This window comes from Dicentrarchus labrax, unplaced genomic scaffold, assembly GCF_905237075.1.
Source record: "Dicentrarchus labrax unplaced genomic scaffold, dlabrax2021, whole genome shotgun sequence".
NCBI lineage: Eukaryota > Metazoa > Chordata > Actinopteri > Moronidae > Dicentrarchus > Dicentrarchus labrax.
This window is the reverse complement of record NW_026136704.1, coordinates 5,148,090-5,164,367: the sequence shown is the minus strand read 5'-3', so window position 1 is coordinate 5,164,367 and position 16,278 is coordinate 5,148,090. Positions and strand designations below refer to the sequence as shown.

Genomic DNA, 16,278 nt, shown 5'->3' with positions numbered 1-16,278 from the left:
AGCCGTGTGCATGCAGGAGCAGGCCGCACAGCTGCATGTCCTGATGCATTAATACTGACGCCTGGACTGGATGGACGGGTGAAGGAGTACTGAGGCAGCCCAGCAGGTCTGATAATGTCCTCAAGAGCCAATATAGCTGTTTGAGGTGTCTCATGAGCACCTATAGTGGGTAAAAAAATGTGGAATATTTGTAGAATTAAAGGATAAGGATAAAGCTTGCTGTATTTTTTATTGTACATATTCTCAACAAATCCCAAGAAAAGACCCAAACCAACAACGACTGTATCCTGGTAACGTGTACTGTCTGTGCCATAGAGCTCCATTGTTGTCCAAAAGCTATTTAAAAACACACCAAGGAGACACTGGTTCCTTCACTATGAACACACACAAATGCACGGGTAGGTAGAACACACACACACACACACACACACACACACACACACTTGTAGTTTGTTTGACTCATCTTGCTGCCACAAATACTCACTTGAGCACCAAATTTGGATTAACCTAACCCCAAAAAACGATTCTAGAATTAGAAAAAGAAAATGTATTTAGTAGTTTTTTGTCTGAGAAATAAAGGAATCTCTTTCAGTCAGAATCTGTCTTCAACCTCATTTTGTTAAAAAAAATAACGAGGAAATCGTAAACTGTATCAAATTGTGAGTTGAGGATATCCTTAAATCCACAGTGCCCAGCTGTTTTAGGAAAATATTTCACTTTTTCTAAGTGAAACTATACTCAGTTGCCATTTTATAAGGTATGTCTGGGTAAAACTAATTTAATGTCTACCTTGCAATAAGTCCTAACTTCATGGTAAATGCTGTGCAATGTTCAGTTCTTGTTTTATTCATTATTTTCCTTTGTGGTCACTTTGGCACAGGCAGTTGTTTGTGTTAAGGTGTTATCAGAGGAGGTGTTTATAATGTTCAGTCTGGCCTCACTGATACAAAATATAAGAAAAACCTCTGTATTTGTGAACTTTTACATCTTCAACAGGGAATAATGGCTTTGGGGCTGGAGTGTCACACACAGGGAAGTTACATACATACAAACATACAAACATACATACATACATACATCCACAGGGCTGGTTAAGGTTTTTTCTTGGAATTTGTTGACAGTAAAAAACATTAATTCCAGCATTATTCCTAAACAAAGATGATGAATTTCTTATAAATTTCCAGCACTAACTGAAACTGAACCAAGAGTGGCATTTAGTGACAAATTCACCTAGATTATGATTTGCTGTTCTCTAGTACCAGTGATTCAACCTATAGAAGGGTCATGAAAGTGTTTACATTCCTTGTTCTAAACAGTAAATAACAGTGTCACATTGGTCATTTTGAGGAAAAATTCATCTGAGAAATGATGATATTTAATTAGATTTCTGTTTTGTTCTGAATCTCCACAAGAGTGGATTGGTGGATATTTAGCAGGATCATCAACCCATCACCCAACACCGCTGAACACAAAAAGAAAAAGACATCACCCATATCGCTAACGATACCTATATTACAGAGATTTTCATTTGACTTTGTTCCTAAGGCTATAAAACCTAAACACCTTTTTGGTATGACTGAAAAGTGTCTGTAAGACAAAGTATTGAAATTCACTACAATACATGTATCTGAGTGTTACATGGTGATATCATATATCATCCCATCCTGAGTGTAATAAAAGCCAGCATCAAATGTCTGGTCAGCAGATTCTTAATGTGTGATCAGACAGTTCCTGATTTAGTTCTGCCAGTTTCTAATGCATTGTATTTAGGCACAAAGTTAGCATTTAGCTTTTTAAAATTACACTATTGAAAAATGTATTGTTTTATTATCAAAACACGTGTATCATATTGGCAGTGGACTACATGACTGACAAGGAAAATCTTGGAAGTGCAACACTGCGAAAATAAGCACTCAAAAGAATAAATAAATACATAAATTAAACTACTGATTACTGGTTAAAAACTAAGATGGAGGCAAATATAACCTGGCGTAATGAGACTTAACAACTTACTGCCAAAGACAAAAACAAAAATATTTGCAGTAGTGAGTGAAAATACACACAAAAGAAAAACATATATAATCACACACACAATTAAAAAAGTAATGAGAGTTTAGCATATGATTGAGACAATAAAAAACACTGAAGCAAAATAAAAGACATGATACAAATAAAAACAAAAATATCCCAGCTGGAAAAAAAAGAATCATATTATCAAAGATTACAAAAAAAATAAATGAATGAAAAAATAGCAAATAATATCAAAAAAGGAACACAAGCAACCTGCCCAAGGTGGGTTGGGACATGTTTAACTTTTGAAGGCCTTAAATTAAAACCAATCAGACGCATTCTGAAGCCCACACTGTATGACGTTAAATATTACTAACTGAATGCAAACCACCAGCACCAGGACATCATCATAAATAGACCCAAGCAGGACACCACAGTGGCCCATAAGCACTAACACATTTTACAAACCAAATGAACTTTGTAGGTTATCTTAATGATTTGGAAAATGGCCTGATGTTGTTTACATTGACCGCAGGATCAGGTCTCTATTTTCATCTTCAAAGCTCACTTATCAAATATCACGGGGAAATAAATCCCTCGCCATCTGCTTGAATCATTATAGCATTTCCCATTCAAACAGGGCATGAAAATTACATTTAAATGAAAATATTAAAATCTGCCCATATTTGTGGAGCCACCTGTACTGTATGTAAATGCACTTAGCAAAGGCCTGTAGTTGTTGATGGTCTTAAAACTACATGATTTCAATGCATGGCGAAGATCCAAGTGAAAAAAAAGAGAGAGACCGAGGACAGAGGTGTATGAGAGCAGAGCTGTCTTCCTTTTAAAACTCAACTTTCAATACTCAAGCGGTCAGAGTCACACTGCATTTAATGTGATTTTTAATTATCTGAGTGGTTTTATTTCTATTCTTAGTGTGCGTGATGTGTTTTATCCGCTTTCCAAACAGCCCACAGAACAAGTTCGCATGTGTGCTGTGCTTCATTGCCCTATGCAAAAAAGTGGTGGACTGAGACAAAAGAAGTCCATGAGCATCAGATGGATTTGTGAGAGGGAAAAGCTTTGGCCTACACAAGGCCACTGTTGACACAATACAGTGTTTTTACAATGTGATTAATGGAAAAAGATAGCAAATCACTGACTGATGGAAGATGGAATACAGTGTGATTTAAATTTTCCTCGACAGTGGCCAAACCGTAAATCTAGTAGAGGTTGTAAGGCGGCCAATAACCCCTTTACACTCACCCACTCTGGAGAATTATTTATTTGTTTCTCATTTTTTGTACTCTGTGGTGCATTGCACCTGCATTCTTATTTTTCTTCTTGAAAACTACCATAATGACATGAAAATATTAGTCTAATTTATCAATATATAACAACATTTCATATTCATGTAGCTTTTTAAAGTACTGGCAGTCATAGTTCTGACTAACAGGTGGAAAAGTGGATGGTAAAACGTTGAGTCTAAAGGCAGCAGGTCTGAGGAATTCCAGATTTATTGATTCATATTTTTGATTTGCTTCCGATAATTTTTTTGTGATTTTGTGATTTTTAACAAAATAACAAAAATAAAGAAACACTATTTAACCCCGTTTGTAAGTTTTAGTTTTTAGTTTATAAAGAGTTCAATAAAGGTTTTTAAACAACTATAACTAAATATTATCTAGTTTTAAGCAGATATGGGGACATTAAAGGTGTTTATTAGTTTGTTTGTCAACAACTCCTGCTGTGAAGTATCTGTAACTGCTATATTAACAGATAATGAATGATAACATAGAAAATGTCAACATTTGAAATGAATATAACATATATAGTGTTAACTAATTATATATATGAATTAAAATCCTTTTACTTTACTGGGTCACAGAACATTTGAGGGAAGATGATGGAAAATATAATTTTAAAAAAAGAATCCAATTATTACCATATTATTATGTGAATATATAACATATCGAAATCGTATTGTATACGGTGTGGTCAATGCGTTTTTACAGACATGTTGCAAAAGAGTGGCACGGGCCATAAGGTAATGCTGTACGAGGGGCCTTGGCATGAAGAAGTTTGGGAACCCCTGACCTAACACATCTGATAAGTGACTAAAGGAACATAATAAAGAAAACCATCAGTGTGACACAACCTACAAAGTAATGGATTCTGTGATGTGTTTGTTTTATATTGTAGCTGTGTTACACATGTGCTTCATAAACTGGAGTTCCTGTGAAAAATAAAAGCTGAGAGGGTGTGTGTGTGTGTGTGTGTGTGTGTGTGTGTGTGTGTGTGTTCTACCTACCCGGTGCGTTTGGTGATGGTGCCCAGGGTCATGGGCTGTTTGATCTGAGCCAAGGGCAGCACCACGGTGAGGCTGGGCAGCGGGGACAGCCGCGGGTTCCCCATGTTGTTATTGGTGAAGTTGTTGTACGAATCCTGGCTGCTCAGCTTGGCTAGAAAACACATGCAGAGATACAGGATTATTAAAAGCATTTTTTCAGTGAATAGTGCTGGATGTTGCCCATACAGCAAGGTCGGAGAATCTCCTTCTCAGAGATTTGGAGTGGAACATGTCAATCAAGAGCTCTCCCAGGTAATGGTCGCAGAACACTGTGAATGCAGGAACAACCTTTTATACATAATTCATTTTTTTCAGTGGTTAGTGGCTCCTTTTTTTCAGCCTAGTGGTCTTTACAGATGCTAATTCTCAATGTTGCTCAGTTTGAATTTAATTAAAAATTCACTTTTTCCATTCATTTGCTTTAAATTGCAAACCAGGCATTCAGCAGACCACCAGAGGACCTTGTTTACAAAATAGAAACACCTTTCTCTCCAAGAAAAAAAACCTTGTTTGAATACTGCACATAATATTTTATTTCTTCCAACCCCTCAGTCTCTCTCACACTCACACACACACACACACAAGAACATGCAACCCGGGGTTTAAGGCCTCCTGTGGAATGATTGGAAATAACCAGCTCAAGATGCTACATTACAAAGGCTCGAGCTCTGCTTCTACTGCCTGGCAGTCTGTTAATCAAGGCCAATCAACAGGCCCTACACACTGGTTCAACACACACACACACACACACACACACACACACACACACACACACACACACACACACACACACACACACACACACACACACACACACACACACACACACACACACACACACACACACACACACACACACACACACACACACACACACGGGCAAATGCACAGATGATCCAAAGAAACACATCTCATCTCACATGTCCCATGCAGCTCCAGCCAAACACAATCAGGCCATGTCAAAGGGCTTCTTGAAGGTCTAATGACCTTAAGCAGCTACACCAGGAGAGAGGCTGCTAGTTCACTTACTATTCAAAGTAACACACAGTTAGACTCAATCTTACTGGAGAACACATTTCTACACTATTTTTTTCTGCAAGGCAAGCAGACATAATATCTGTCAGGAAAAACAATTGTGTGTATGTTGTCTGCATATCGTAGGGATGTGTATTGGCAATCTGGTGATACGGTTACAATTCAATATACTTATTAATTTTATCTAACTTTAGGAAAACTGTAACAAACTAACTTTAACCTATACAAGGTAAAGAGTTTTTAAAAAAGGAGAGTAGAATAGTTCATCCACTGTTTTGATCAGTGAGAGATCCAACTTTGTGTAGTACCCAACTTTTATTTCTTTGCTTTTACCAATTCAATTCAATTCAGTTTTATTTGTATAGCGCCAAAGACATTTTTATACAGTAGGTCACAGTTCCATTTACCTCCATTGTACTGGGGTGCAGGCACAAACCTCAGAGAAGCCTATTTCTAAACCTGGACAAATACAAACATAACTATCTGCATGGCTACATACCACTAGAGCTGAGTGTAACAATACGGGTTGTTTTTGTAAAGTTGGTAGGATGGCCCTCCAATACAATGAGAAAAAAAACAGTCACATATAAACAGCCGCATAGAAACATTTCACTATAGGGGACAAGAATTGCGGATTATAAAACAAATATGTTTGTAATCCTATGACAATAGCTGCAACAAAAAAGTGTACCCTGCTGTTTCAATAGGCAGCCCAAGGAAAATTCCAAGTTCAAGTGCTTTCAAAAGAAATAAAGAGCAAACCTGTGGGTGCACCACAATACACTCTCTGAATGTTTCCTTGTTCCATTTGTTGCCTTAATAGATGAGTGACAGCCGCGTAACATAAAGGAATGAAAAGGAGGGAGGGGGGGACGCAGAGACAAAGAAAACAAGGCGGACATCAAAGGTTACAATAAAGGTAGAGGAGGAGAGTGCCTTGTCATTATTTGGAAGGAGCGATCAAGAGGAGGCTGAATGCGAGCGGAAAGGGACTGCTGAGTGTTTTGGTCCAGTCTTTTAGATCATTAACGTGTAGCTCTGAGTTTCATTAGTCCTGCCAAACCTCTGCTTTGTGGTCCTCCAAAGGCCTGTCTTTTAGACCTCCGCTGGCTAACAATGCTGCGTGACCTTCGGATTGGGGAGAGGAGACCATTACAACAAACCTGTCCTTCATTTCCCTCTGCTCCTCTCTTGGTCAAGACTAACAGAGGCCTGCACCAGGGCAGCTCCTGAAAGCCCTTCACATTTCAAAAGTGCTACACCCCCAGAGCCTGGGCAGCCACCTTTTGTGTTGAGCGGGTGGGGGGGGGGGTCTGTACAGGAAGCAGTCTGAAAAGCCATAATGGTGCTTCAGCTAAGAGGGGAGCGGAGGGTGAGGATTGGTGGTGGGGGCGGGTGGTGTCGATGAATTTAGCATCCAAAACGGACATTTCACTTTTGCTCCACTGCGTTATTCGCGGTGATCCCCCCACCCTTAAAAATAAGCCTGGCTGTGGATTGTACAACAGGTGTGGCCGGCCTGAGATGGGGGGTGATGATCACTGTTGACCAAACAGTCATACCGTGCTGTCACTCAAGGCCAAGGAGTCCTAAATTGTCATAGCCCCGCCCCACTGAAGACAAGTTAGAGTGGAACGTGTTAGAGATCACGCACCGGCAGAAGATGATACGTGAAAAGAGACAGATAGCAAGGGTGCTGGGGTGGTGCTTGTTTGTGTAGGTGTGTATGTGGCGGGGAGTTGCAGACAGAATGAGTAAAATTATGGGGGGAGTGAGGGACACTGATCAAGAGTTTAGCTTCTAAAATTATGACTTTGGAGTCTACACACCAAATGAGTGTAAAATGTTGTTTTCTTCATGCTTGTTAGTGCTGTTTCTAGAACAGAGCAGTTGCAAAAAAGACACGTTTTTGTAAAATAGTTTGACCTTCTTCTCTGAGAAATGATCAAATTTCCTGACTCTCCCTGTCTGTCTCTATGATAAAACAAATATTTCAACGCAACAAAATGTAATCTGTGTTTTTATCTCGTCACTCACATTTATATGTCTCATTCAGTCAAACAAATCTTAAATTAAGAAATGAGAATTAGAAATACACACTGAAATGTGGTGTAGGGATAATTAAGTGGGGATAATAATTGGTAAATGGTATTTGAAAAAAAAAATATATAAATAAATATATTTTAAATGCATGCTTCAAACCAAACATTTTTCTAGAAAGCTCAATGTGATAGAGTGAAGAAGAAAGCGGAAAAATAAGGTTGTTTCACTGTGTGTATTTCAATTTAAAATCATTGAAATTGTGCATTGTAAACTTTATTTTAACAACTATCATGTGCTCTGTTGTTTCTATTCATTTTGTTTTGTCCAGTGCACTCATATTCCATAATTTCCCAGCATTTATTCATTTCATGTTTTATTGCAGTCTAAACTGATATGAGTGCTATAATCTAAATCAGGGGTGTCAAATACGGCCCAGAACAGGCACGCCAATGGGTCCAATCCGGCCCACTGGTTTTACATTTTTCGATAAAATGCACTGGTATTTCTAATTGAAGAAAGAGGTAAGATATAATATTGTGGTGGTCTAAACATTTGGTAAACCGTAATGCACATGTAATGACAGCACACTGACAGAATGTAGAAAAGCTGAGACAAATTGTTGAAATTAATATTTACTTATTTTCAGAATCAGAATCAGAAATAGTTTATTGATCCCCGGGGGGCAATTGGTTGTGTTGCAGTTGCTTAAGTTGCTAAACAAGGCATTTTAAGAAATAGAGATAACCATAGGAATGTTAAAATATATAGAAAATTAAACAGAAATATTTACTGTGTAAAAATAGGTGTATTACACTAAGGTATATAATAATATATAGAAAATAAAACATTCAAAATATGTATAATACAGTATATAACAGAGGTAGAATGATGAGTACTAATAATAGGTGTGCTAAAGAACAGTAAAGTGCTTTGGATGGTTCATTAATTCTGAATGTTTCTTAGAATGTTCTTCTTTACACTAAAATAAAGGGAACTATTTGAAGGTGTTGTTATTTATAGGTCACTTACTATTAAATTGGGCTGTATGTGGCCCATGAACTAAAATGCCTTTGACATCCCTGATCTAGATCCTTATTATTAACATTTCATGATTGAGGCGTTGCTGCAGATGACTTGCCAATAATAGAAGGTCAGGATGGCTCTGCTCTGGCCAACTCAGTTCTGTGAAATTGCACTTCTTGGCTGTTATTTTCATAGAGAGAGTGGTGGAGCAGGCAAATGCGAACAACCGACTGAGGGCGTGTCTACATCCGCCTATGGGTAATAGTGGGAGTGGAAGTCAGGCTTGTGCACGAGCCCGTCATTCCACAAAGACCGAAATTTATAGAACAGAAGTATGTGTATGCACAGCTTTAAAAATAAGACATTAAGAGTGTGAACACATATTTTTTGCATTTGTTTGTACACAGAATTTTACTCATTAAGATTTAGATACTTCTTGGAGTTGGGGCCATATTTATCAGTAATTCTTTCTCCAGTGCCATCATTACTACTACCGCTTGATACTACTACTAATGTTGGAGGTTTCATCTTTTAAATGACTTATATTAAATTACTTTACACACTTGTTGCACGCTGAGGTTTCTGAGAATTATTTACAATAATTCCAAACTGAAAGACAGACAAAAAGGTAGCAAGGAGGCCAGAGAGGAAAAAAGCTGACTGAAGCTACTACAAAGAGAAAGAGAGGGAGTAAGAGAGAGTGGGGTAGACAGATGAGAGGCGTCTGGCAGACAGATAGCTCTAGATGGAGGCCATGATTTGATTAATGACCAGCGCGTGATGTGCCCTAGCACTGATACATGACATCCCCATGGAAAGAAGATCCATCAATGCAAATGCAGCTCCGTCGCCATCGTCGAGAGAAAAACTCTGACCCTGCCAAAAAGTCACACTGTCACCTGACCCTTGTCTCCCTTTCTCCCTTAATCCAACCATCCATCCAGCACTCCTCCGTCCGTCCATCCCTCCCTGTCTCAACAGCATTTGCATTCTATTCTCGCATTAAGCCCTCTCTCTCTATCCTTCGCGCTCTTTCTCTCTCCTCAGCTGCCCCGTGTCACGCTATCTCATGTTTCTCTCCCCTCTTTTAATACCCAATTTGCATCCAATACAAGCAGGACGTTTCCAATGAGGAGCAGACGTGCGAAAGGACAAGCTCTGAAGACTGTGTGTGTCCACACAAACACTGTGTCTTATTTGAATTGTTCTGCCAGAGAGGATTTTTCAGTCAAAGGAGAAAAAAAAACAAACTCCAGCAGGTCTGGAGGGGAACTGGGTTGGGTAGTGTTAGGAGGCAGCAGGTTAGGCAGGTTTGAGTGATGCTCTGGGAATTAGGGAAGACCTTGGACCTGAAGATGATATTGCAGCTGTGAGGCCGGGGGCTTGAGAAAGAGAAGGAGGTGGACTATGAAAGACAAGAAAAAAGCAATGGTGTTCCAGCAGGGGAATACTTTTATGGCTGTGACTAGACTTTGTGCATTTGAAGATATTCTTGGATTGATGCTGATATTACTTCCTACTTTCATGGCCAAATAAAACCTCTTTCTGCATGCCAATAGTCGTGTGGTGTAGTAAAAACTTTGCTGATCAGTGTGCTTGACAGAATTGAACTCTTGTCAGGGTGCACAATCTCTGTGACGGTACTGGGATCATAATCAGCCACTGAAACTTCTGTTAGGGATTAGCGGCAGTGTAAGGCTGGGCGAGGCAGGTTTTATTACAGGGTTTCATAAACAAACATACCAGCAAGAACATACACGCTCAAAACGGATTTGAATTTAATCACACAGAGTGTAAAAACTGTCAGCTCTGGAAGTTCTCTCACAGTGGAATGATGTGTCTGTTCAAACGTCTGCAGTACACACTATTCTAGGGGGAAAAAATCATTCACTGCAACAGTGCTGCTGATGTGTTTTTCGGTCAAATACCTACTTGATGATGATCTACTGACTTTATGTGCTAAGTAACCTCCATCACACACAAAGTGGATGTCACTGCCTGCCTAAAATTAGGGCTGGGTGTCAAACCTAGTTTGGTATTAGCGTCAAGTATGTCCAGTATCAAAAGTAAGCCCTGGATGATTGGTCAGAATATTTGGCTTGTTTATGTATGCCTCTTTCAGGCATGCACCCCATTATTAAAAAATGTCTGCATAAGAGCACTTCCAACACAAGTCTGAATTGTCCCACAGTAAAGCAACAAGAGGTTAAATACACAGACAGAGATTGATGTCCCACCTTAAATAAAAAAACGAAATTCTGTTTAAAGATCCAGTTTGTAACATTTAGGAGGATCTATTGGCAGAAATGGATACATATTGTCAGCCATAGTGGAAGGCAATGAGAATAAAATCCTCGATCCAGGTGCTTGTAATCACTATACAGTATTAAAGCTGCAGTAGGTAACTTTTGTAAAAATAACTATTGATCATATTTGCTGAAACTTTCACTATATCCCGACAGTAGTACATGAGACAGATAATCTGTAAAAAAAAAAAAAAAAAAAAAAAGTAGGTTCTTCTGGCTCCTCCTAGTGCTCCTAGTGACATTTGCAAGAATCCACTGGGCCTGAATGAAAACAACCAATCAGAGCCGAGAAAGATAGTTGATTATTGAGTCTCATTCCCAGATTGTGAAATACCAGTGCTGGGAATGAGACTCAACAATCAACCGTCCTCAAGCCACCGACCGAAAGCTCTGATAAAAAGTTATTTTTATAAAAGTTACCTACTGCAGCTTTAATATGTAATGTAATATAATGTAATTTTTAAAAGACATTGCTAATGGGTAAAGTAACCAAAATACCTTATCTAGCAAATTAATCACATGTCAAGATACATCATCACATTGATGCAGAAACTCAAATAAAAATGAATCACTGTTTAGAACCACAATGGCGTCACACACCTAGAGAAGGAATGGCTACCAAATGATAGCTGACAAATAGTTGACAAATATATATATTATCTCACTTGTATATCAGTTTGCTGGGCGATATGACAAAACATTTATGTCACAGTATTTCTTAAAGGCTGTAATGGTTTCACAGTATATCACTGTATGTTGGGTCCTGATTATTTGGGCCTGATCAAATCTCTAGAAAAATGGCGGTTCGACTGGACCTTTAACACTACTATTAGGGTTAAATATTTAGAATTCTAAAAAAGAGTTAAACATGTTGATATTACACATATTAAAAGGTATCAAAAACATTGTTTTCTTTTTCGCACTGAGGCAAATATTGGCAGCATTTAAAAATACATATATGTCTACTGACCCCTATTTGGCAAACCTGTATCAGTCTATCCCCACTTTCTACCATTCACTCCTTGAAGTTTCCCAGACATGTTAAAGGCGGGAGGGATTAAAGCAGGGGAGAGGAAGAAGAATGAAGAGGAAGGAGGGAGAGGGGGGGGCAGGAGGAGAAAGCTGTTCTACCATCCCAATTCCCCAAAGTATCAGTATTAAAACACTCTCTTCCACAGGGGGGAGGAAAGAGAGCGAGAGAGAAAAAAACACAAGGGAGGAGAAGAGAAAGCGATGGACGGCAGGGAAGGAGGGCTAAAAAGGCTTCGAACACAAAAGGGGAAGAAGAAAAAAAAGAAGAAGGAGCGGGGATCCCCCACTGGACAGAGTAAAAACAAATTAAAAGAGCCCTTATAAAACACAGATGCTGCAAAGAAAATAAACTTCACAAGATTTACTGTTTTGCAAAGGAATCGGAAGACTGGTGGAAAAGCCATCAGGTCTTTTTTTCCTCCTCCTCTTTCCCTTTTTTCCTTTCTCTCTCAGGTAACATTGCGGCGGAGGGATCTATCTCCTCAGCTTTCCCTTTCACCCCCCCTTTCTCTCTGTACGGCGATCTCGCTTGTCTGCTATTTTCAGTCAGAGTTAAGAGTCGAGGTCAGGCCGGCCTGTGTGAAAATGGCTTCCTGCCCGGTCCCCCGCTCCCAAACCGCAAGCTAACGGGGAGCTTTTATTAACAGCCCTATTTGGGAACATTTTTTGAACGTTTTGTATTTTTATTGACGTTTCTCATGTCAGGCAGCTAAGAAAAACAGACGCTCGACAACAGCGAGAAAAAAAAATTATTCCCAGGACATTTTTTTTTTCTAATTTCGTCATAAAACTCAAGAGCTGGAAGTGAGATTTTTGAGTGTGCGACGCGCTGTATGGCAAACGAGCAGTTTGTGTTGCTATGAAGAGGAAAAAGCAGCAGCAGAGAGGGGAAAAAAACAGCAATACAGAAGCAGAACATGTCTACATACAAAAACACACATGCACACGCTTCTGACAAACAACATAATCATGAGAAAACAATCAGGTGAAAACACACCCACACACACCCACCCACCCACTCCACACCCACACACACACACACACACACACACACACACACACACACACACACACCCACACACACACACACACACACACACACACACACACACACACACACACACACACACACACACACACGGCACCCTGAAATCAGATCTACAAGTTTACAGCATGTCAGTATTTACAAGGCTTCATCAGACAGGACTGAGTCACCGGCAAGAAGAGCTGGGGGGGGGGTCAGACAGCTCCACTGGATCAGATGACACCCACACTCCAACCATATGTGTGCGTACCAGTGTGTGTGTGTGTGTGTGTAGCCATCATCTGATTTGGGTCAAGGAGCTAGTACCTCACAATAAAGAGGGACGGGTTATGGCCAATGATTGGATGTTTGGGAAGGGGGGGGGGGAGGGTGGAAGGAGAGAAAGAGAGAGAATGTGTGTGTGTGTGTGTGTGTACACAGACACACATAAACAGCGTACACACTTACAAGTCAATTTAGGGAGAGTGGGAAAGGGAGAGCGAGGATGCATCAGATGGTTTCTGTTGTTCTTTACTGGGCTTTTTTCTCTCAAGTGAACATGAATGAGTGGGAACTTTAAACTTTACAAAATCAGAAAAATAACACTAAAATTGTGTGAGATGTGGAATAATTGTGCTGGATTAAAATTTTTGTCTGCCATAAACAAAATAAAATCAGATGTGGGTTAACTAGAGGAAATAAGGTAGATTAAGAAAAAATACACCAGACTATACAGAACATGAAGTATGTCTTACAGTGTCTTATAGCCTAAACACAACAGTGTACAAAATGTGAGGTTAGAAATAAGGTTTTAGGGTTCTATTAATATTGATTTTCTAATGTAGACAGTGACAAAAATGTACAATGTACACATATGACACAGCATTATCTCACACTGATGGACTTTTATGTATCATGCTGTTTTATGTGTATTTACTGTCCTGCGATCACTTGTCTGCCTGCCCAGGGACAACAGCTGTGAATTAGCTGTTCGTTAACTCTGGTGGAATTACTTTTAATCGTGTGATGTCCCTGCAAAAATAAACAAATAAAATGAATACAAATAAATATAGGATTGCACCAATATTGGACTGATGATTTAAAAAAAAAGAAAAGAAAATAACAGATTTTGAGTTGATGTTCAGTCTATATTGAAGTGTTTGTGGATGCCAAAAGGGCTTTCTTTTAGATATTAATTCTCTGCAAGGGTTGAAAACCGGAGTAAAATGACACCATAAGACATTCAATTTAAATCTCTTCTAGACTAATTGAAGTCATTTATTTATTTTAGTTGGATTTGGCACATATAAAATGAGGTGATGTCTCCAAGAAGTCCAGCCACTATCATTGAGGAGTTATGGGAGAAAAAAAAATACTTCAACCACAACACAACACAAAAAATGAAGGTACAAAATATTTCCTACAAAACAGACACTTTTCTAGCTGTTTTATACTCAGCCAAAATGAGTCATTTTGTCATTATATGTGATTACAAACAGATCAGAGTGAGCTCGAGGCTAAATGAGAAGAAGCCTCCTGAGCCGACCTCCCCGGCCAGAGAGGCTGCATCCGTCACTCTGTCTGGGTCTTTTATAACCCTGTGGTCCGAAGGAGAGCAAACAACAAGAGACACAGAGAGGGGGATAATGAGACGGCTGCGCTGCTGTCACAGCCCAGCTCCACTGTCTTTATGAGCGACTGGATGAAAATCATCAGGCCACACAGAAACTTCCCTTCATAATGGGGATTTTCCTGCTGTTAATAATCTGTATTTTATCACAACAGCCCGTCTTCTTTCATCTGCATTAATAATCAAACGTACCAAACCTTCTTACACTCCACACTGCATCAAAACACACACACACACACACACGCATATAGATCTGATTTGATATCACCATTTAAAAAAGATCTAATGCTGATTGATTGACATTACAGAAACACTGGGCTGTGACAGAAGCTCTGTTTGAATAGCGGGTAATGGCCGCGGGGGCCGCTTTGATCCGAATTTAGCCGGCAGAGTTTTGACAGCATCCGAGTCTAAATAAATGCCATGTCAGAAACGCTCAGACATGATACGAGTAAACAGGGGAATTTTAGAGTAATGAAGAACGAGGTTTCCTTTTCCGAGAAGTCCTCCTTTTAAAAAATATAAATCTGTAAAGGTTAGTTAAGCATGTCAGGTTCAAATATTACTGGTGGAAATGAGTTGGTCGACTAAGGCAATATTACATTTATCCTCGGATGAATTAATTTAACAAACGTGTTTTAAGTTTTAGTTCAGACTATTATGATGTATGAAAACACATACACAATACTGGATTTCACACACACTGGTCATGACTGCTGTCACAGTAGATCAGTAGGTGTACAGTATCTATAAAACAGGGTGATATCTGGATTCTCTTTTGTGTATACTGTTACAAATTAGGATCCATAACTTGCCAACAGACATTTTTAGCCGTGGCACTGGTGTAGGACAAACACTTTTAAAGGCTTTAAGCTTCAGGAACACAAAAATATAGAACAGAAATGAGAGGAAAACAAAGAAATGCATAAAGAAGATTCACAAGCTGCAGCGGGACAAAGGCGGGATGTAAAAGCCATTGATTCTGTGACAATGGAAGGCTTTGGCTTTTCAGAGTGCGCACTTCTCACAAGCTGGGAAATAAGCTGCAAGCCACAAGTGCCGTCTGTGTGTAATGGCAAGCCAGCTTTATTTCTTTATCTCTACCTTCCAATTTTGCAAATCAAATAATGATGAGTGCAGCGGCGAGCACCCGGTGATAAGAGGGTTTAGTGGTTGTGGAGATTGAGTTATTAGGGTTCGCATAAAAAGGACAGAGGTCTCTGGCGGAGCCCGAGCGCCGGCCAAGATACATATTCCTCGCACTGTGTATTTTTGGTCGCTTTAAAAGCCCTGAAAGTACAGGGGAAGGCTAATTTTCAGGGTAAACAGCTTGTTCGATTGCAGTGTGGTTTTGCGCTGAGCTCTCCGTTTATTGACTCAAGCCGAGCTGGGCTCTGGCTCCTCTGCCGACCACAGGGAGAAGCCTGCCGATGGAGCCTGCAACAAATTCAAGCCGCTAACACTAGCTTACCTTTGATGGCACACAACTGTTAAATCAAATGTACTGTAATGTACAAAGCCTAATCCTCTTGACTATGCGGCAGGTTGAGGGAAAAATGCTTTTAAAAGAACATCTGCTCCTTTTAGAAAGCTATTTGTCATTTCCTATTTCCTGCTGACTTGTAATTTGTGGGGTAAATTATTAAGATATACACAGAGGGATTTGAATGTAATGATGGATACTGTGTGTCTGATGAAATGCAAGAATTATGGGAACAAACACTGTTCGGAAAACGAGCAGTTTAAACATTTTTAAATATAATATCTAATGAAGAAAAGGTCTTCACTTTCCTCATTATCTTCTAAAGACAATAATGAAAGAAAG

General features: G+C 39.4%; 1 protein-coding gene across 4 annotated transcripts in view; it reads right to left on the bottom strand.

Annotated features, from left to right (window-relative positions):
* Positions 1–16,278, bottom strand: part of bcas3 (BCAS3 microtubule associated cell migration factor) — a 355,089-nt gene that overhangs the window by 252,286 nt on the left and 86,525 nt on the right. For all 4 annotated transcript variants that reach the window (XM_051398073.1, XM_051398074.1, XM_051398076.1 and 1 more), the window contains exon 16: positions 4,322–4,472. In XM_051398073.1, the coding sequence (XP_051254033.1) occupies positions 4,322–4,472 (151 nt within the window). The remainder of the gene's footprint in view (positions 1–4,321; positions 4,473–16,278) is intronic.